The 21,918-nt window shown below is 36.9% G+C and overlaps 1 protein-coding gene across 2 annotated transcripts in view; it reads left to right on the top strand.

Moving 5' to 3' along the window:
• LOC145988211 (Na(+)/H(+) exchanger beta-like) overlaps window positions 1-21,918 on the top strand; it is a 45,336-nt gene that overhangs the window by 4,061 nt on the left and 19,357 nt on the right. For both annotated transcript variants that reach the window (XR_014441714.1, XM_083123055.1), the window contains exons 2-9: window positions 863-944; window positions 2,248-2,343; window positions 5,899-6,017; window positions 9,494-9,696; window positions 10,754-10,843; window positions 13,191-13,256; window positions 15,529-15,632; window positions 18,565-18,775. Coding sequence is in view for 1 of the 2 variants with exons in the window: in XM_083123055.1 (XP_082979181.1) it covers window positions 863-944; window positions 2,248-2,343; window positions 5,899-6,017; window positions 9,494-9,696; window positions 10,754-10,843; window positions 13,191-13,256; window positions 15,529-15,632; window positions 18,565-18,775 (971 nt within the window). In the remaining variant the exon portion in view is untranslated. The remainder of the gene's footprint in view (window positions 1-862; window positions 945-2,247; window positions 2,344-5,898; window positions 6,018-9,493; window positions 9,697-10,753; window positions 10,844-13,190; window positions 13,257-15,528; window positions 15,633-18,564; window positions 18,776-21,918) is intronic.

The following is a 21,918-nucleotide window of genomic DNA, read 5'->3' as shown; positions in this document are numbered from 1 at the left end:
GTGATTTCCGCGTCATTCGTTTGTTCGTGTTTCGAAGTGGAAGTTAGAGTTTGCGAACACGGTGTAAGCTACTAATATGCCTAAAAGAAAGTGCAAGTTTACTAATGAGTTACAAGAAAAGTATTCATGTTTTAGACGTTGTAGAGACGATTTTGAAGGTGAGTGTATGGTTTGTAAACCCGGTACATATGTCTGTGGCAAACAAAGGAGGGCTAGATTTGCAAGGAAACGTGGAGTGCGAAAAGGACAAAAGAGCCGTAAGAGGTGAAGCTTCATCTACAAAAAAGACTCAGTTTTTCACGAAACCTGGCAATGAACATGAAGATAAAGTAAGTGCTGCAGAAAGTTCTTTCGTGTTTCATACTGTTAAGCATCACAACAGCTAGAATAAATTGGTTGTGTGTGTGGCTTTCGAAGAAAATGTCCTCTTTTTAGCATTTCAAAATATGGTAGCCCTAGACTGTACAAGAAATTGGAAAAAGACTAAAAGAAAGACCAAGCTGTCTATGGAAAGAGCAGGTAGTGGAGTATGATTGGAGCACAGTGGAAAGAGAGTGATGAAGAAAAAATGGAGATGTTTGAATACTATCTTGATACAACCAGAGACGAAATGCTAAATCAGAATTATAATAGCCATGGTACGAATTCTTTTCTCATCCACTCAATCATTTTTATCATATCATATGAATACTTCCACCGTTACAAAAGAAAAGAGCAGTACTGAAGGATATGCAAATCCTTCTATCATGGCTCATAACAATATATTTCTTCCGTTACATAATAAGCACACATTAGGATTGAGCTGAAGGAATAAGTTAAGACAGATTTTCTACTCTATTTCTGTCTTTCTGCTTGATTTCAGTTGTTGAACCACTAGCACTGCTTGGGCTGTCGTACTTGGGATATGTGGCAGCGGAAATATTTGATTTTTCTGGTATTATAAGGTGAGCACCGTTACCAGACCTAAGAGTTACTGTGAAGTAACTGTTAATGAGTATAGTTACTATCATAGAAATGTAGACTATTGTCTAGGAATGAATCTTTTTAATTTTCTAAATTTTTGAACCCACCTGGAAGAGGAAAGGTAAGGATAAAAATATTTGAAGACATGGAGCCACAGTGATCTAGTTGGTTGGGTATCTGACTACTACGCTGGAGATCCAGGTTTGTTTCCTGGAGTGGATGATCTAAGGTCAGATTTTTTTTCAGCCTTGCATGCATAAAGCAGCTGGCTCTGTGGTTAGTCCACCTTCAAATAAATGGACAACTCTGGGGGGTAAAGGCTGCCGGAGCATGGTTCTGATCACAGCCTCTAAAAATAGCTGAGATGTATGTAGAATGTGTGTGGCCCTATCTCCACACTACCCCTACACGTGTCATGGTGCAATGTGCACAGAAAACTCCACTTTCTTTCCCCCTTACTTTTTAACTTGAAGACAAGGGATCTTGCAGCAATATCTTCATCTGATTCCAATGTTTTCATGAACAGACCTCCAAGTATCGGATCCAAAAGAAAAAGCAGGACATCGTGTACAAAAAGGGTACTTTTTAAGCTGGTAATTATGAAATTCTAATTTTTATGCTCTTATAAATAGCTAGAAAGTACAGATTATCTTCTTATTACAAATTAACTAATTGTTACTTGCTTAAGGGACAAACAAAGAATTCATCAAATCACACAAAAATTTTACATTCTGCAAGCATTTTTTTAAAACATACTTATTAGAATTCACTACTCGTAGCAAAGCAATGTTTTGCAAATTCATGACAAGTTTAAGTGAAATTACATTTTGAGATCATCAAGTGTATTAAATTTCTACATTTATTTTAGAGTTGGCGACTGTTAAAATATTATTTTTATTGAAAATATTCTTTCGGTTGGTGATATTATGTCTGGAAGAGTTAAAGAAAAAAATTAGAATTCTATATGTGTTTTTAAACGAACAGAGTTTCTTTCATGAAAATGTTTAAAATAATTGCACTACTTTGTCATAGTCTGTAAGCAATTGGTTGCGATGAGCAGGACATTGTCAAAAGAAAGGACATGTTCCGCTTTTCTGGAATTTCATCACAGACTGCAGGACATGACTTTAAAAGAAAAAAAAGGATGGTCTTGCAAAAATCAGGATGTATTACCCTAGCACATGCATTAACTTTCTGAATAACCAAAAAAAATATCCAATTATTGCTGGTTAATTTTTATCAGGACATGAAAATCAATGGGTTCAAATTTATCTTCTCTTTCAGTTTGATTGGTTGTGGTTTGACCCAGGCCCATTATGCCATGAAAAATGTATCACACAGGAGTTACATAACAACCAAGTACTTCACAAAGATGATGAGGTAAGAACATTCATGTGATAATGTGTCGAAACTTTTGTTAAGTCCAGGAAGAGTCCAACGCATTGTTTTCTATTGCCGAGGAGCAAGGTTGCCGTTAGGGGTGTGCGACACGTGCCACCGCACAGGGCCTCACGCTTCCGAATATATATTACATACTATTAATATTTTATTGACATTCATTTCTTGTGCAAACATGGTCATATTAGAATAGAAGAAAGAAAAGAAAGGAAACCTCAATTAGCAATGGAGCTAATAACCAAAACTTTGAAATGGGGACTGCAAGGTGCAAGCCAGCTTGCTCTGTGCGACGACAGAACGCAGTTGAGTTTCTTGTTTGTGAACACAACCTTCGACCGATTTCCTGCAATAAACTATTGCCCGAGAGACTACAGGCACCATGACGTGATTCTTTGTGTAGCCGAGACCCAAAAATTTAGGGTGCACATGTTTGGCCTCCCCCGCTTGGATTTTACGACATAGCAAAATTGAGAAAAGAAGAGGATTGCCAGTAACAGGGAAACTTGTCCTGGGTCAATATTCCCTTTTGTGTGAAATATGCCTGCAGCTGAAATTGAAATAAACATCTTGAGATAATTTTATTTTTATTCTTCAAATCCCCTCCCAGAGAAGGGATGTTTAGGGATTTTGCCAAATTTTACCTTGGCCAACAAGTTTTGAGTCCAGTCATTGGGTTTGATACAGTAGTACTTGCGGTTTGCATCAAAGTATTTCATTTTCAGTTCATGTGTAAAAATAAATAAATGAATATTTTTTTAAAAAAAAATGACTAACATCGATGACAAATAATGTAGTGAGTGGAAAAAGGAACTTCTGTGTTTAAAATCAATCGAGACGTATTTGGTAACCATATCTTTTTAAAAAACGCTCACCACATTCACCATGTTATCATTAGAAAGCGATGTGATGTCAACCAAAAATTGTAAGTATGAAAGTTAAACTAGACGATTTTTGCTTTAATTGTATTCTACATGTTCTCTAAAGGAATTTCCCCCATGATAGTTAACAAAACCATATGAAATGTTCATAATTTTACAATACCAATGACAATGTGTGAAGACTGTGGAACACACACACACATTTATGTAGTAATTACGAGGTTTATTTTTTAATTAGGGGCCGTTTTGCGTTCACGTTGGCAACACTGCGTGCTTAGCGTTTTGTGCATATGCGTTAGTTACCGACATGCCTTGCATGTAAACAGACTCCATTTACACGTTGTGAACGCTTGGTGTGGTTGTGGTGGACAATGGAAGTAGTGCAGGTGATTGAAAATCCCGCCGAGTGTGAGATACGATCAGTGATCAGGTTTTTGACTGCAAAAAATTTGAAAGTGGCAGACATTTATCGCAAGTTACGTGAGGTGTATGGTGAGAATGTCATTGTTGAAGGGTAGGTGCGTTTGTTTAAGGCCTGTCGCACAAATGTTCATGACGAACCACGATCAGGACACCCCTCAATCATAATGGACTCATTGGTGCATGATGTTCTGGGACAGGTTCGGGGTGCTTCTGATTGAGTTTCTGCCAAATGGACAAGAGTTAATGCACTCATTGACTCATTTGGCTGGAGCGGATGGACCACCCTCCGTACAGTCCGGATCTCGTCCCTAGCGATTATCACCTATCCCTCCACTTGAAGACTTTTCTTGCTGGGAAACGATTCAACAGCGCCGATGAAGCCAAACAGACCGTGACGGATTGGCTGTCTGACCTGGCGGCAGATTTCTTTGATGAGCATCTACAAACGCTCACCTACCGCTATGACAAATGTCTTAACAACTATGGGAACTACGTTGAGAAGTAGCCACAGAGGTAATTAAATTTCTTCCTTTGCATGTTTTAGTTTTATTTCAAATCGGCCCCTAATTAAAAAAAATAAACCTCCTACATGGTTGATTGATTGATTGATTTAGTTTATTTTACTTTGCATTTTGTGCCTCTTGCCTAATTTGCGAAGATGGGGATGAGTGATGAAATGATGAAATTGATGAATGGACATTCACAAACAACCAAGCCCGAGCGGGATTCGAACCAGGGACCCTTGGCGTCGCAGCGTAGTAATTATATGGATATAAACATATACAAGGTCACTGACCTCCATGGCAGAGTGGTTAGCACAGCCTGCTAGGATGCCAGGGCTCCCGGGTTTGAATCCCGGCCTGGGCGTGGCTGTTATTTGTGAGTGTTACTTCATCAATTTCATCTTATTATTCAGCGTCATCGTCATGATTAGACAAAAGTGGCACAAAAGGGACACTAAATAACAAGGTTACATTGTGAACCACCAACAAACTTTCACAGTGTGTAGAGGACAACAATGCGAACAACTTTCCTTGATAACCGTTTGTTCCTTCCACTTCAGCCCTGAAAAAATACCTCAAATATAGCATTTTTAAAGACCTGTACGCTTGCAGCCAAGCATCTCATTCATGGTTTGTGCTAGAATTTTCTCCTGTCCGAAAAGACAGAATCTTTAGTATGCTGCAGAAAGACAGGAACATGTCTTTAATGTGACGATAAGCAGCAGCGTAACTTGGGGCCGAACATGAATCTTAGGCTTTCAAACATGTAAAATGTTTTACATTCCAAAATATGTAAATTTTAATAACCCTGGAAATTTTTCAAGGGATGGTAGTGCGGAAACAAGGCCTACCTTTATTAAGAAAAAAATGTTTCGATGCCCTTTTCAAGCTTTCAAACTTCATGGTAAATATTATGTGTGCTGAGGATGTGGTAAGAAGGGGGAGGGGGAGAGGAACTTGGGAGTGTATAATTTTAGGAGGAATGAAGATGTCTACTTTTTTTTTTACTTTTCAAAATACAAGGGCATCGCGGGTGTAACTCACATAGGACCTCACATTTCCTAACAGCGGCCCTGCCTAGGAGTTTCCTAACATGTTCTATGAGTTAAAATATTGCTGTATTTATAGTTTTACCTTTCCAGATGTCAACTGTTTGTTCATTGGAGTTTCTATCATTATTAATTTAATCTTAAAAACTGCAATAGTTAATATTTTGCAAACTGATTACATTGTCAGGGAACATCAAAATTTAATTCTTCTTGGTGATGTGATTGTTATTATGACTAATAGTGATAATTCATTACATAAAAAACAAGCAAAAAAGAAAAGATTTAAGTAGTGACATGTCATCTTTACTTCTGAATATTTCATCACATTAAATAATGTAAAGAAACATTGCTAGTTAAATCTTTTTTGCTTCTTTACTCTTAATAAACAAACATTGTTAGTTGTGAAGACTAAAATGTGTCATTAGAAACTGGACATAAAATGATGTTTCATGTTGTCCCATGGGTGTCACTAGGCTCCATTTTTGAAACATGCTGTTCTTCCTTCCCTGCCTTCTTCGATTGTGTGTGTTTTGCTTCGAGTTATTTTGTCTAAAGTGAAATGAATCTATGCAGATTATGGTTTCTAATTACAAAAGAAGAGATGGAAATAATAAGTAATATTACTTCGAATTTTTATTCTATGTACCACACAAAATCAAAGTGCTCTTATAACCTTATTTCCAGTTCTACCTGTGATGCCATCATATTCTTATTTCTGGGTATGACCATAACAAAGAACTTGGAAACAAATGTGTCATTTGCTTTGTGGAGCTTGCTTCTGTGCTTTGTTGTACGGTTTATTGGTAAGTTTATTTTCTATATATTTCGCCTTCTTGTGATAACTTGTACTAAAAGCAGTGGCAGCGATTGGGTTCCAAAACCAGGGGGAAAGGTGACAAAACTGGGGGAGCAAAGAGAGTATATATCCCTTTGTAGATAATGTTTAGCATAATGCAGGGGAAAAGTGACGAAAAATGGGGGGGGGGCAACTGCCCCCCTTCATTGCCACCACTGACTAAAAGTATGTGTGGAAATTTTATTGCATATACAGTACAGAATTCTTTCAAGACTTGGTAGAGAAGGGATTTGTTGACACAAGATCAAATATGCCTTTGAACTTCTTTTAGTAGCATTAGTAACCAAAGATAGATGTATTCATGTCCATAACTTAGCTTCCTTCCATGATGAAGTGGTAGGTGTAATGTGCTACAAAGCCAGTGGTTCCAAGTTGAAAACCTGGTTAAGGAATGGATGTATCATTGTGTTTGTGTCATCATGCATTGACCAGTTTTTCATTCATCCCACGGTCATTGTTTGTTTGTTTGTTTCAGTTTGTGTTTTAAGTCTACTTTATGCACAGACAGGCTAATTGGGATTAGACCTACAGTTTAAAGTGGAATCCAAACCACAATTCACCTCCACCGGATATTGAGCCCGGGAACCCTTGATTACAAAGTGACGACGTTACAACTATACAATCAGGGAGGTCATTTTAACCGAAGTGGTAGAAAAGCTATGTAAAATAACCAAAATAGAAAAGATTACGTACTTGTATTTTTACATTATTCCACATGACATGGTCCCAATAAACAAAAATGTTACAAAATTTCCCCAAATTTTAGATTTTCCAGCATTTTGAGGTTCTTCCTTGTCCATACAAGTTACTATTAATAATGAAGCAATGAGAAATGCTGAATTAGGAAGAATCAATAATATTCCAAATCCGATAAAACACCTTAGCACATAACAAATGAAGCAGGGCTCGAAATGGAAATTTTCATGAAACTGAAAACTGTACTTTAGTTAACATTGTGTTGGCTTTTTTTGTCACTAATTACTGCAGCGATGAGATTAACGACTAGTAAAAAGACATGCTGTATTGAAATTAATATTAGTTAATATTAAAATATTTACATCAATGTCAAATAATGCAAAACACATTGGACAAGAGACTTCTGTAATTTTCTTATTTTTAAAATTTAACACTAGAACCGCCAGGATTTTTTACTACCTAGAAGCGCCACCTCCGCTCAAAATGACCGGTATTTAAAATTTGACCATTTCTCAAAATGGATATTACTTCTTATTACTAATAAAACAAAATATTTTGTAAAAAAATACAAAAATATCATGAAACCCAGCGATTTTTATTTTGCATGCACTAATTACAACAATAAATATTAATTTTCTTCAAGGAAATAAGTTTCCGTCATGAAATTTCACATATTACGTTTTTTGCATTTCAGTACCTTTTCTACACCATAAACACATTTTCCACAAACATATTTGTTGCACACTGAACAAATGTCACTTGTTTTGTTTTCATTGCACAATGCCACCTGGCATTGGCACCTCTTTCTGGAAACAGAGCCACTTACATTCCATGCATGTGATATTGATGTTGACAATATTTTATTGGGCTTTGCATTCAAATGTCCTTCTCTCAGTTCCTCAGCTAATTCTATCAAAAAGTTATGTCTCGTAACGTTCCTCCCCGTGACTGCCTTGTAAACTACCCATGCATTTATTGCTGCCAGATCTAAGATATTGTAAAACACATATGTACCGGCCATCTACGTGATGAAGCACGGACTGAATATTTGCGTGCCATTTGATCAACAACATCAACACCGCATTTAGTTTTGTTGTAATACTTGATTGTTTCTAGCAGTTTCTTCTGGCTTTGCAAATCTACTTCTATATCTGAATGCACGGAGCTTAGAAGTAGAAAATTTTTGTTTGGTTTAGCTTGGTATGCACACAATGTAATGTCCCCCTTTTTTTTAGCAAACATGTTTTATACACTTGTGTTCTAATGTTCACAATTTCATTACGAATCTCCTTTCTATTTTTCTTCATAGTACCAATTAGGCTCGTCTTCTTCTCCTTTAGCTTCTCAGCGAGTTTTAGCGATGTGAAATAATTGTCAGTAGTTACATTTCTACTCACATTTAGATAAGGTGAAGTAATTCTCAATACAACATTTTCAGCTACAGTAACATTATCCTTCCTTGATTCATCTTTCCCAAGGTATGGAAAGGCATTGCACATGTATTTGGAATGTACGTCCACTAGCATCCAAAATTTTATACCAAATTTGTCTGGTTTGTTTGGCATGTACTGGGTAAATCTACACCTCGCTTTCGAAGGAAACAATTGTTCGTCAACTGTCAGATTTTCCCCTGGGGTGTAGCAACTCCTACAATTAGCTATAAATTTGTCCCAAATTTCAGAGCACAGTGCAAATTTATCAGTTTGTAATTGTTCAGATTTGGATGATTTTGAATCGAATTTAAGATATTTCATTATTTCCCTCAATCTGTTTCTTGACATTGTTTGTTGAAAGAAAGGTGGCCCCCAAAGTAGTTTTCCATAAAAAATCATAGTCTATAGAACTGCACCCATACACTCCTCTACCATATAAAATAGCCAGGAAAGCGTCAAGGTCTTGTAATGACAAACGCCAGTTGGGTTGCTGCTTTCGAGCTGCTTCTTCTTCCGTACACTTCTGTATGTGTCGAAGCATGGAATCGTCTACAGTAAGATCTGGGTCCTTGACACCGGATTCATTTTCACTAATCTCCTGTAATACTTTCAAATATTCCTCTGGACTGAGGACACATTGTCTAGAAAACATGCTTACAAACTGCAGTGTTCAAACGAAACTGTGTCTTCACTTTCTCCTCCTTATCAGCTTTGACAATACGCCAACATATATGGGCGAGTCTAAAAGAGGAAGGAAGAATAGGGGTGGAAACTAAGTGCAACGTTCCAACCGAGAAGTGGTTTTCCATTGAAATACATTACCGGTCAAAATGACCGGCAACGGCTCTTCTAGGTAGAAACACAAATATTTCAATTAGTATCTTTTTTTGTTGTAAATAACGCATAGCAGTAACAATGTACTGCAAATTTTAGGAAAAGTCACAAAATTTCAACGCACGAAGAAAATTTTTTCTGTACAAAGCAAAAATTGAAATTTGAAAAACGGTCAAAATGACCGGCTTGGCACTTCTAGTGTTAAACAGATGAAAATCATGAATGTTAGAGCTCGCTCAAAAGGGGGAAAAATTTGAATTAAACATACATGTTGTTCATTTAATTCAAATTTGTAGATCCTGTCATGAACTCTGTTATTACCTTAGTTATGATGTCGAGTTACTCAATTTCAGCCGAGACATACAAATTTTTGAAATTGTATTATATTTGTGTGCTATGTAGTTATGTAATTGTTTTCTTTCTATTTTTCCTGTAATGAAAATGAAAATATTTATTTCAGTCACACCAAGTTTGTCAAAGATTGCAAACAGATTCAGATCAGTAACAATTAGGGAACAGGAGATTTTCGTTATAGCATATGGTGGATTAAGAGGTGGAATCGCATACTCATTGGTACAGATGCTTGATACAAAAATTGTTAGAGCAAAGCCAGTATTTCTTTCAACAACTATTTATGTGATTCTGTTTACAGTATTCCTTCAGGTAATTATGCTAATAATATTGGGATATTTTAGTTCCCATCCTTTACATTTCATGCAGTAAAGTTGTGAGAACACTGAGGTGCATAACTTGCACACTTCATGTGTTCATTATCATGGTATTCATTTGTTACTTAACTTTATTAATTAGCGTGAAACAATAATTCTTGAATGCATTTTAATGATCAGCTTTAAATGATATTAGAATATTAAATGAGAAGTTTATGGTATAAAGTTGTTAGAATTAGGATTCACATTTTATCACAGATACTTTTGCAGGGTCCAGAAATCTAATGAAGTCTCCAAAAATGCAAATGCCACATGACACTTTTGTGAAGTAGTCTAATTATCTTGAAAGTTGTGCAAAATACATCAATTTTCATTATTTTTGCAAGAGCATTGTGGTGAGAAATGAGTTTAGCGATTAAATAAATGCTTTGATAGATTGATGTATTACAGTTCCAATTAAAAATTATAGCTGAAAATTTATAAATATTCTGAAATACTGTAAATTGTTTCAATTTTCAAGTACTGGCATCGGTAATGAAATTTGACAATTAGTAACATAATCTATATTTGATGATTTGAATGAGTTTTACTTAATAACATTTGCTTATTGATGCTTTCCTGCCCTGTATGTATGTATGTAGCTATGCAGCGCACATGACTTTCCACTATCATTTACATGTTTACCTAAAAAAACACAAAATATTTAATGCGTACCCTCTGGAGAGGGTGAAAACATCTGGACAAAATTTAAGAATTCTATTTTAAATGCTAAAGTATCAAATAAAGTATAAATGGGTGGTGAGATCTACATACAGAATTTGGGGAAAAGTAGTTAAGTCAGCTACTTTGCTTCTAGTATCTTACTCAACAGTAAAAGTGAATGTCAGTGGCCACCATGAATGTGTGCTGCATGGTTGCATACATATAGGATGAAAATTCAATATTTTCTCCTTGATGTCTTCTACCTTGTAACTGTTGTATGTCGACACCCTGCATAACTGTAGATACACATTAAAAGAAATCTACCAATAACAACATTGCTCTTTTCACAGGGAGGAACAATAAAACTACTTGTTCAATATTTCCACATAAGAAAATTGCAAAATATTCAACCAACAATGAATGAAGAGATAATGGAAAATGTAAGTATGTCATGCTTGTAACAAAATAGACACTTAAATATGCACAGTGCAACAACCATGATCTTATGTTTTCCAGGGGACCAAGGAAAGAAAACTTAAAATGTGGGAAAATCCTGGAAAATTGTATAACATGCTGCTACACTGGGACCATGAAAATCAAGTGTATAATGTAAATCGAGGTTTCACTGTGGAGTATAAGAAGCAAAATAATGATGGAACTGACCATACATGATCCAATGACAAGATACTTGACATTCTAAAGATTGTTGCACCATGAGATTTAGTCCATAATTAGATGTACATGGTATTCAAAATTATTGTTAGGGCTTCAGTGAACTGTAATTCTAAATATGAATCTAAAGTGAACTGTAATTCTAAATATGATTCTAAAGTGAACTGTAACTCTAAATATGAATCTAACTCAAAAATGTTATTTGGCAATGCTTTATTTGTTGCACTGATGTGTGAGAGATTATCACGCCATACTTCAAAAATGGTGACCAGTCAACAGAAAACAAAATGTGTACTTTGGGCTGTTATGATGATAGTAAAAGTATGTGAAGGAAACAATACAATGTCCTGAATTCGATTTGATTGATTTTGTTTTATTTTACTTAGCTTTTGTGCCAATTTTGGCTAATTTGCAAAGATGTGAATGAGTGATGATGTGATGAAATTGATGAATGGACACTCAAAAACATCCATGCCCAAGCAGGGATTTGAACCCAGGACCCCTGGCACCATAGTGTGATTTGCTAACCACTCTGCCACAGGGGCTGGCACAATATCCTCAAGTAGAAGACATATGACCATTTATTTAAAGTGTAAGTTCATGTCAGTATGAATATAACTATAATAGTATTTATATTGTTTAACTATTTTTTCAGTACTGAGCAATGTAAGTGCAATATTCATAATAATACTGTATATCTCATTTTCCACTGTAGTTTTTTGTTATACAGAGGTTGTTTCGGATCTATTGTAACGAAATTGCACACCTCTTGCAGCACCACCAAGCGGGAAGAGATCAAAGCTGCCAGTCGTGTGGGTATGTTGGACCGTTGACTGTGCATGACAGGTGTGGTCAGTTCGTATCGGGAAGAATGCCGCCGAAAATCAGTGCATGTTGGGAGGATTACATATCTGCACTTTCCAACATAAACTACAGTGATAGTGCCATTATAAAACTGTGCAAGGAGCGTGGATTCACTGTGTCCAAAAATGGCATATCACGGGTGTTGAAAGGGTCAGGTAAGGCGAGGCATGGAATGATTCCTGTGGGGCAAAAACAGGCCAACCCCCGGCCTGCCACTTGCCGCACACCAGCTACAATTCGGGACATCCGGGCGCTGGTCATCAGGGAGAATCCAGCCACACAGAGAAGTATCGCGAGCCGGCTACAAACATCACTGAAGTCAGTGCACACCATCATTCACCGCAATTTGAGTTTGGAAAAGCAACGCAAAGGGCATGTTCATAAGCTCAAAACAAGGTGTCAAGTCACACATCTCACTCAACCCACCTCTTCCTCCAAAAACAATGGCAGATGAAACTGGAATTCGTACCATTCCTTTCACAGACATTCCAGTGAAGTCACCTGATGCCTCACCGATGGACTTTTGTGCTTTCAGCCTACTGAAACGAGCCTTGTCTACAGGAGACCCCACACCATTGAAGGGCTATGGAAAGCCTGTCGGCAGGAGTGGTTGAGGCTGGGCATGACTACACTTTGTGCCAGTCTCCTACAGTGGAAACTTTGCTGTCGGGCAATTACAAAGATGCAGGGCCACCAAATAGAGCACTCTCGATGGTGGCGACATGGTCTCTCTTAAAGTAGGTGCAATTTGAAATCGTCACCATAGATTGGAAACAACCTCTGTATTGTTATTCTTTCACCCATCCTGATTTTCCCTACATTATTCTGTGTAGTCAGAGTTTTCTGTAATTCGAGTTAGGCTCAGTCCTGTCACTTTGAATTATCGAGACTGTACTGTTTAGGAAAACTCCACTGGTGCAATGCACAGTAGGTACTAGTAAAAATAAAATAAACAGAAAGAAATCACTGCTTGAAATGTGGCTATTTATCTATATGAAAGAAAATTTCACATGTTGAATCAGGTTTTATACAAGGTATTTCATCAACATACAGAGGCCATTGATCTTGTCAACATGCATGCGGCATGCTTGGCGATGTGGTTTCCTGACACAGCCAAGTACTTTCTTCTGCTCTCTTGGCAGGAAGCTGGGACAGGTATGCCTTTTTGCCTTATAAAGGGAAAACATCTTAAAAGTTTCTGGGGCATTTACTATGTATTTTTAACATGCAGTACAATCATTCTAATTTCAGGTAATAATGAATCTAATGGCAGGAATAGAAGATATAGCAGGAGTTCATGGAAGCTTCTATACTAGAGTAAGTTTTAGTCACAGATTTGGATGCAGTCAGCAAAGGAAAGGTAGGGGGGGATACTAACTTACATACACTTCCAAAAATCAGTATTTTTAAATATAGTGCATATATGTATACATAGGCTGATTGTTTAAAAACATGACACTCTTCAGATGTTACCATATGTATGCAATATTTAGCATAGCTAGGGAAAAAAAATGTTGAGAAAGAAACTTGGTTGTGCCACTGGCAGGGCCATATGGTGCACGCAACATTGAAGTAGGTTCTATAAAAATTATTTCAGTTTAACATTTTCTAATGCAAAATGGTTATGCAATAATGAAAACATTTTAACAGGCTTTGGCTTGAAACACAATTGCTTGTATTAAGTACATAAGTCATACTTGTAAATTAAATAAGTGAACACAAATTACTCTGAGATCATTATGTTTTATGATAGCATTGGTGAGATTATTTCAACTGTAACCTTCTGTATTCAACACATTCCGTTAGAAATCCAATCGTTTTATTTATGTAAAAATTTCAAGTTTCATATTGCTGGCACAGGTCTTCCTCCATTTAAACATCACGATTCTCACTGAAACATATCTTCAATTACACACGCACTTTCTGCCATAGCAGCACAGTATTTTTCAATACCAACACACAGAAAGAAATATACATAAAACAGCATATGGTATCATATCACATTACGGCCAGTATGTGGTGCTTATCAGTGTGTGGAATACATCCAATGGCAGTGCACAGAGATTCGCCACACATGCACCAGCTGACCAATGCTAGGTGAAGAAATTTTAAATGCTCACTGCAGGGCCAGAAAGCATTACATTCATTCAGTAAACCTATACTGACTGTGGGGACCAGGCTGCTGCTCTTTCGGTGTATAACTGATTGCACAGTTCCCAAGTACCTTTCGAGCCATGCAAGCCATTACAGAACATGAAGATGCAAGGATGGAAATGTTTTATTTGCATCCCTTGCAAATGTTACAATAACACATATACTTACTTCTTTAGTTTTATTTGGGTAGGTGCAGCAGACCTAGCCTACCCAGAATGCACACCTCTGGCCACTGGTCGCATGCATCCTATAGCGAGAGAGAGATAGAGAGAGAGAGAGAGAGATAAAGAGAAAGAGAGAGAGAGAGAGAGAGAGAGAGGAAAAACATTTTCTTAGGATATTGTTACTTTCCGCCTTCATGCACACTCTCATTGTTTCCACTATTCAAACATATGGGGCCTCACTGATAGCACAGTGGTAGCATCATCAGCTTGTAATCAAGGGGTCCCGGGTTCAGGCAGCCAAAAAATCCCCAAAACCCATTACTCTGAGAAAACCTATGATGGGGGTTTAGTTATGACTAAAAGGTACAATGAGAAAAAAGTTTAAGAACCACTGCCCTTGATAATTTGATCAATTAGATATTTCTATAATACACATAGACTGCAATTTAATGTAAAATTCCACCCTTTTGTTACTTTTTAGTGAATATAAACATATAATTGATGGTTCCTTGTTTTTTTGTTGTTGTTTAAAAAAAATGTCTAAATTCAGTTTCTTTTTCCAAGGCAAAAACTATTGCAGTACATTAAAACTAAACTCAGTAGTGCAACAGCCTGTTAAGGGCCTTGGCATATCAAGTGGCTTTTCATTCGCAAAAGCCACTTGACACATAGCAAATGCATCAAGTTCCATTCCCGATGCTTTCATGTTTTTGAGACTGGAGTCTGCTCTACTGCTTTCAAGTAGCTCCCACAGGGAATCAAACACATGACCACTTGCTCCAAAGACAAAAATGCTAATCAATCGCACACTGCCATCACTTGGTTACATGTGTTGATCATAAATTAGGTAAATGAGATATTCAACTTATTCACAGAAAATTTTTTCATGTTATGTTGGATTGGTAGAATATAAGTTATCGCAACAGTTTCTTATATGAAGGGACACTAACTAATTACATTGATACTTTATTGGTATGAATAAAAGTTTACTATCAGTTTACTTCTAGTAGTGAAAACATATTGGTCAATTGTAGTGAAAAAAATTTGGACAAACTGATATTAATGACAAAATCTGCCAGCCCTTGTTTCTCAAAAGAGCTACACTGTGTCATTGTGTTTAAAGTTATTTGAGAGAGAGAGAAAGAAAGAAGAGCATCAATGTTTAACCGGACTAGAAATAAATCATTAAAATCAATACAAGTCTATTTGTGTGTTTGATTCAGCACATACAATCAGATACTTCCAAAAGTTGCACTTCATATTTCTTTCAGGTTAAGCTTGTTCACATCGATAAGAAGTACTTGCAGCCTTTCTTACTGAGGAGCCATTGTTTTGAGCCTGCATTCAAGACAACATATGAGAAACTTTGTCTTATGTAAGTAATGACCTCAAAGAAGAATTATCTTAGATAGCATAATATATATATATTATATTAGCAAGCAACCAATCTTTCTTACATGCTGGACCAATAACTACTTTAGTAATTGGTTATAGGCCACATAACATTTTATTTTTTACTTATACTAAATGTAATGCTTTGAAATTAAATTATAGGTTTTATGTGAGAATTATTTGATAAGTTATTTGAAAATGTGTCAATCCTGAAATTTGTACTTCTTAATGCCACTAGTGTCAGTGTTTTGCTGCACCATTTCAAGATGGATTCAGTACATTTGAGCAGTGTTCCTGTGTGAAAACAGCTATTTTCTACGGCAGAAACATGCCATTTACAGGTATAGAATGTATTGGGTAATCATACTTCGCCATACCAATAAGTGGCAAGATGGAAAAATGCCAAGTGGTGACTTACATCACAATGAACATTGCCTGTCTACTCACACAGAGGTATTGGTGGCTGTAATGGAACAGTGCTTAAATGAAAACATGCAGGACACTGGGCTATGAAGGAACTAACTGTGCACATAGGTAGTCCTGTGTGAGCAGTGTTCTGATTTTTTACAGTACTTAAAATGTACAAAATTCCTGCTAATTTGGTGTATGTTGTACATTTTCTTTCATAATTAAATGATCATTTCACTATGCATGTCTTGTTTTTCCCACTGCTAGTGATATACCTGAACATACCCCACTTTGTGGTGGTTTTATGAAGTACATACCACAGGATTTCGGCACAAATACTAGATTCCCAGTGAATTTTTGAAAAGAAAAGTACTTACATGACAGGAAACAACCCTCAAAAAGTACTAAAGTGGACCATTTTAAAATCTGTATAAGGAAATTAGTAAAAGTTGCAATGTGATTGTTGTATGTGTGACGCTTATTGTTGTTCCCTCGTCTGAAATCGGAGCTGTGTGGCAAGCATTTCGACTCATCAAAGGCCGTTCTGAAGAAGGCGGAGGCGGTTCTGAAGACAATGTTAAAAAGAGGTAATAATTCAAAATCATATGAATCTAAGTCCAAAGTGCAAGGGCATTATGAAAGAAATTACTGCTCATTTTGTGGGAAGCAAGGCCATACTTATTTGAAATGTTTTAAAAGGATTAACATTGAACGTAGAAAGTCCACAAATTATGAACACAATAACAGATTTGCTGCTCATATAACTGAATTAGAATCCGCACCTAACTCTGATGCTAATCCAACAAACACAGCTGCCAGTCAAGATTTATTTATTGCCACTATTTTTATGCATTCTAATGATGCACAAGTCAACGTTAATAGTAAAGTTGATAAAGAAGAAATTGTGGATCAGGCATCCAGCCTTCGATCATCACAACATGTGATCAATGATTCTGAAAATGATAAAAGTGTGTACAAAGGAACCAGATTCCAACATTAACCAGCGTGCATATTTAGTAGAAATTAAGTGTAAATGATCATGAATCGAAGTTTGAGATTGACACTGGATCCTATGCATCTGTAGCTAGACAAGATTTTTATCAAACGTTTCTGCAAAATGTACAAATGTCTGAGCCTAACTGTACATTGAAAGGTGCTGGCAATAATGTGATACCTTTACTGGGAAAAGTTAATGTGAATGTTGCATGGAGAAATCAGTTTTATCGTCTAGATTTGTACATAATTAACTGTCATTTAGAATACCTGCTTTTAGGAAGTAGTTGGATTCAAATTATGATCCTAAAGTTACATTGGGAATTGATTGAAATTTGTGCAAGGGAAACTTGTTCTCCGCAATCTGGTATTATTGCACACAATGTCACAGGAAATAATGCAATGAACTCTGATGTTTGTAATGGAATGCGTATATTAAATAAATGTGACAATTGCATAAAAAATAATGATATTCAAGGGATCCTTGATATTCTAAAGGAAGAATTTCATTCTACATTTGATGGTGATAAGAATAATGACACATCTTCAGAAGTCCACGAAGGAAGATATTTAGATGAGAATGATATGTTTAAGGATTACGAGAGAGGAGACAATCATGAAGTGTTGGAAGAAGTTGCAAGTGGGAACATAGATTTGGATCAAATTGAAGCAGCAGAGTCAAGAGTGTTAAGTAGAAGTCAGAGGCAAAGAAAACCACCGGAAAGATTGGATTTGAGTGATTATGGTAAAAAGAAGTAAAAAATAAAACCAAAATTTTGCGAACACAAAATTTCAAACAGGTGGGGGAATGTCGTATGTGTGACGCTTATTGCGTAAATAGTCTGTATGGTTTATAAGACCTTTGAAATTGTCGATATGTGGAAAAAAACAGATTGTGTTTTGTCTTGTATAAATGAGGTTTGTTATAGTTTGTTGAATGGTAAATTTGAGGTCAATTAAATAATGTTGAATTATGTGTGCATATCATTTATAATCTATTCGACATCTTGAGTGAGATCTGCATGTGTTCCAAATACACAACAGTGATAATTAGTATTACGTGACACGAAACTAACACTTTGGAATTCTTGAACACAAAGGTTTATTGTTATTAGTAATACAAGCCTTCCATCAGTCCCTTATTGTTGACAAGATTGTACACGGTGTCCCATAACTGAAGGACAAAGTAAATGTAAAAATAGTGGCAATTAAACTCTTGCTAGAATGGTAAAAGAAGAAAACATGAAAATATTTAAATGGGGAAACAAGTGGCATTTCTTACAGGGAACCTTGATCATACATTTTTCACAATTCTTGAGACTAAAGAACTTATAATGCAGGAAAATGTAAGATCCACGGATTTATTGGGAGTCTAGCCTTATGAACTAAACAACCATTTCTCATCACTGCTTAATCAGTATTGGTCAACATTTCAGACAAGTATATTTTTAATTTATATTTTAGGTGATAATTGTCGTTATTTTGAAAATTGTTAAGAGAGATAATTGTTACAGGGACCACTATGCTCATCTGTATGGCCCGATGACTATCATAGAGGACAACCGGAGGAAGTCCATGGTGAGTTACACAATAAGTGCAGCTGACGATATAAGCATTGAGGAGATGCAGGAGGAGAGACTACCAGGAGTTCAATGGGCTCAAGACGATGGCGAGGACCACATCCAGAACCTAAGAAAAGCTTTGCGTGGGGTTTCTGTGGCACAGGTTTGTTTCACTAGAAACAGGGAAATCCAGCTGCACTCTGCTAGTTGCTTCTGTGGGATACAACACATTGTTGCTGTTACACCAAATAGTGAAATCAAATATACGAGGGTTATTTTTTAAGTAAAGTCCGTTTTGCAATAAATACGAAATAAGTAAATGTTTTTCAAGAAAACATTTCTTTTCTGAATTTACATACACTTTTCTATTTTTCTACATACGAGGGCAATTCGGAAAAAAACCTCCGTTTGGTTATCAATGACATACATTCGTAGATACAGAACTTGTATTATATACATTTGAAACTTAGAACATGACATTACTTTTCAACATAATCACCATTCAAATTGAGGCACTTGTCATAACGTTTTACAAGGTTTGAAATTCCTTCTGCAAAAAAATCTGCCGCCTGGGAATGAAGCCACCTGCTAACAGCATCGTGAAGCACATTGTCATTGTCGAAGCTGTGTGATGCAAGCCACTGTTTCATGTGCCTGAAGAGGTGGTAGTCGCTCGGTGCCAAATCTGGGCTATAGGGAGGATGACCAAAAACATCCCAGTGGAACTGCTCCAAAAGTTCTTGAGTACGTCCAGCAGTGTGTGCGGGCGAGCGTTATCGTGAACCAACACCACACCGGAAGTCAGCATGCCCCGACGCTTGTTCTGGATGGCTCGTCTGAGTTGTCGTAATGTTTCACAGTAGACTTCTGAAGTGATGGTCGATCCATGCTCCATGAACTTCACTAACAGTACACCTTTCACATCCCACAAGACTGTTGCCATAACCTTTCTGGCAGACAATGTTCGCCGAGCCTTTTTGGGTTTCTTTGGTGAGTGCGTATGTCCCCACTTCATTGATTGCTGTTTGGTTTCAGAGTTCACGTACGACACCCAGGTCTCATTGCCAGTCACAATTCTGTTAAGGAATTGTTCTCCTTCTTCGGCATAACGCGACAGAAAGTCCAAAGCAGAGCCCATTCTGGTTTTTTTGGTGCTCCTTCGAAAGGAGTTTTGGAACCCAACGAGCACAGAACTTGTGGTACCCCAACTTTTCTGTCACCACCTCGTACAAAACAGTCCGAGAAAGTTCCGATATCGTGAACCGATGGGTTTCACGGACAGTTTTGTCAATTTCCTGCATGAGTTCGTTTCTGACTACAGATGGGTGCCCACTTCTTGCCACATCGTGCACGTCGGTTCATCCATCTTTAAACATGCGACACCATTCATGTACGACACTGTCACTCATCACGTTTGGTCCGTAAATATCACACAGTTCACGATGAATCGCAGCCGCCAAAAGATTTTTCGCACACAGAAATCGAATTACGGCACGCACTTCACATTTGGCGGGCTTTGCTATTGGAACGTTCATTTTCAATTTTTGTAACGGACGAGTGAACTGCAACACAACCTTCTCCTTCCACTGCTCACTGTCTCTTGGACTACTGCACATACTGCCACAGGACTGACGTCGCTCTTCCTGGACATTTCTCGCGCATGCGCAAATGGAGGTTTTTTTCCGAATTGCCCTCGTAATTTCCTTGCTGGTTTAAACATTTATCGTAACGAAAAAGGAGTTTTTGGATACCCTCCTCATAGAACTCTGCCGCCTGTGATGATAGCCAGTTACTCACGGAAGTTGAGTTAATTGTTATTCCTTGCAACAAAAAGTCCACTAACAAAACACCCTGCTTGTCCCAAAATGCAGTTACCATGATCTTGCACTTTGAAAGTGTCTGTTTTGCTTTCACTTTGACAGGCGATGATGTGTGTTGCCACTCCATCGATTGTTGTTTTGACTCAGGAGTCACGTGGGACACCCATGTCTCATCTCCTGTGACGATATGACTCAAAACTCATCTACACAGGCAGCAGATTTCTATGAAGAGGGTATCCAAAAACTCGTAGTTCGTTACGATAAATGTTTAAACTGGCAAGGAAATCATGTAGAAAAATAGAGAAGTGTATGTAAATTCAGAAAATAAATGTTTTTTTATAAAAATTTACTTACTTCGTTTTTATTGCAAAATGGACCTTACTTAAAAAATAACCCTCGTATAATAATATAGGTGTGGACTTGGGTTGTTGTGCCAGTGGTACCATGGCACCAACAATTATCCAGCATTTGTTTCAGAGAGAGGGAGATTTCAGTTTATTATGCTCTTAGAACCTTTAAATCTGATTGACATGCAAAATCTCCAGGTTTCATTCGCAGGCAGGTGTTTTCATGTGGAGATTTTTCAGACCATGTCCCTGCATTAGCCAGCTCAGCGATTCACCCAGCCTCTAATAAAATGGTACCTCAAGGATGAAAATGTTATCAAGAAAACTATTTACATGCTAATTTATATATGTTGTATGACAATATGTTACATAAAACATCACTAGGTTAGGTTAGGTGTTTGAATTTTTTCCTGAAATTCTCTAACATTTTTCTAGTCATGAGTAAATTTCCCTGACTTTTCCAGTTGAATCAAAACCCCAGCAAAAGTGTGTTTCACTTTCACCATGGTAGTCTGTAACCTAAACTTGAATGGTATGCACTAAAGCAGTGGTTCTCAAACTGTGGAATGCTTACCCCCAGGGGTACATGAAAGACTTTAAGGGGGTACGCGATCAGCTCAGAAGAGAAATGTGGAGAATGCCCACAAGATAACATTCTTGATGCAGGTGTGTAGAGCAGACTTAATTGTTTCAGACTTCATAGCATTAACAGTCAACAGGAAAATAAGGCTGATTTTGTCACTGATACTCTAATGTTTGTTTCATATATTTTTTTAAATTGAAATAGAATACTCGTTTGAAATCTATAATTTGGAGCCGAATCTCCACTTGAAAGTTTCAAGTGCACAACCAGACATCAAGAAACTGTGTCAGGCTATGCAGGCACATTCTTCTCACTAGAAACTCTTAGGATTTACAATAAAAACTCCAAAATTGTGCCTGACAGTTTGTTTACAAACACACTTTTGTTCTTTACTTTTCTTCAATAACTCTGGAAAAAAAAATGAAAATTAAAGTTTTTTATATACTTCTTAGCATACACATGTTATTTTTGTAACTAATCTTTAAAATTGTAAACATGGAATTGTAATGTTTCTTTACCATCTTTCCACATACAGCCCGAATGTCATTTTGCTCTG

The sequence above is a fragment of the Lepisma saccharinum genome, chromosome 5 (assembly GCF_977018435.1).
Source record: "Lepisma saccharinum chromosome 5, izLepSacc3.1, whole genome shotgun sequence".
NCBI classification, from domain to species: Eukaryota; Metazoa; Arthropoda; class Insecta; order Zygentoma; family Lepismatidae; genus Lepisma; species Lepisma saccharinum.
The sequence above is the reverse complement of the archived record's forward strand: the minus strand, read 5'-3'. Positions and strand labels throughout refer to the sequence as shown.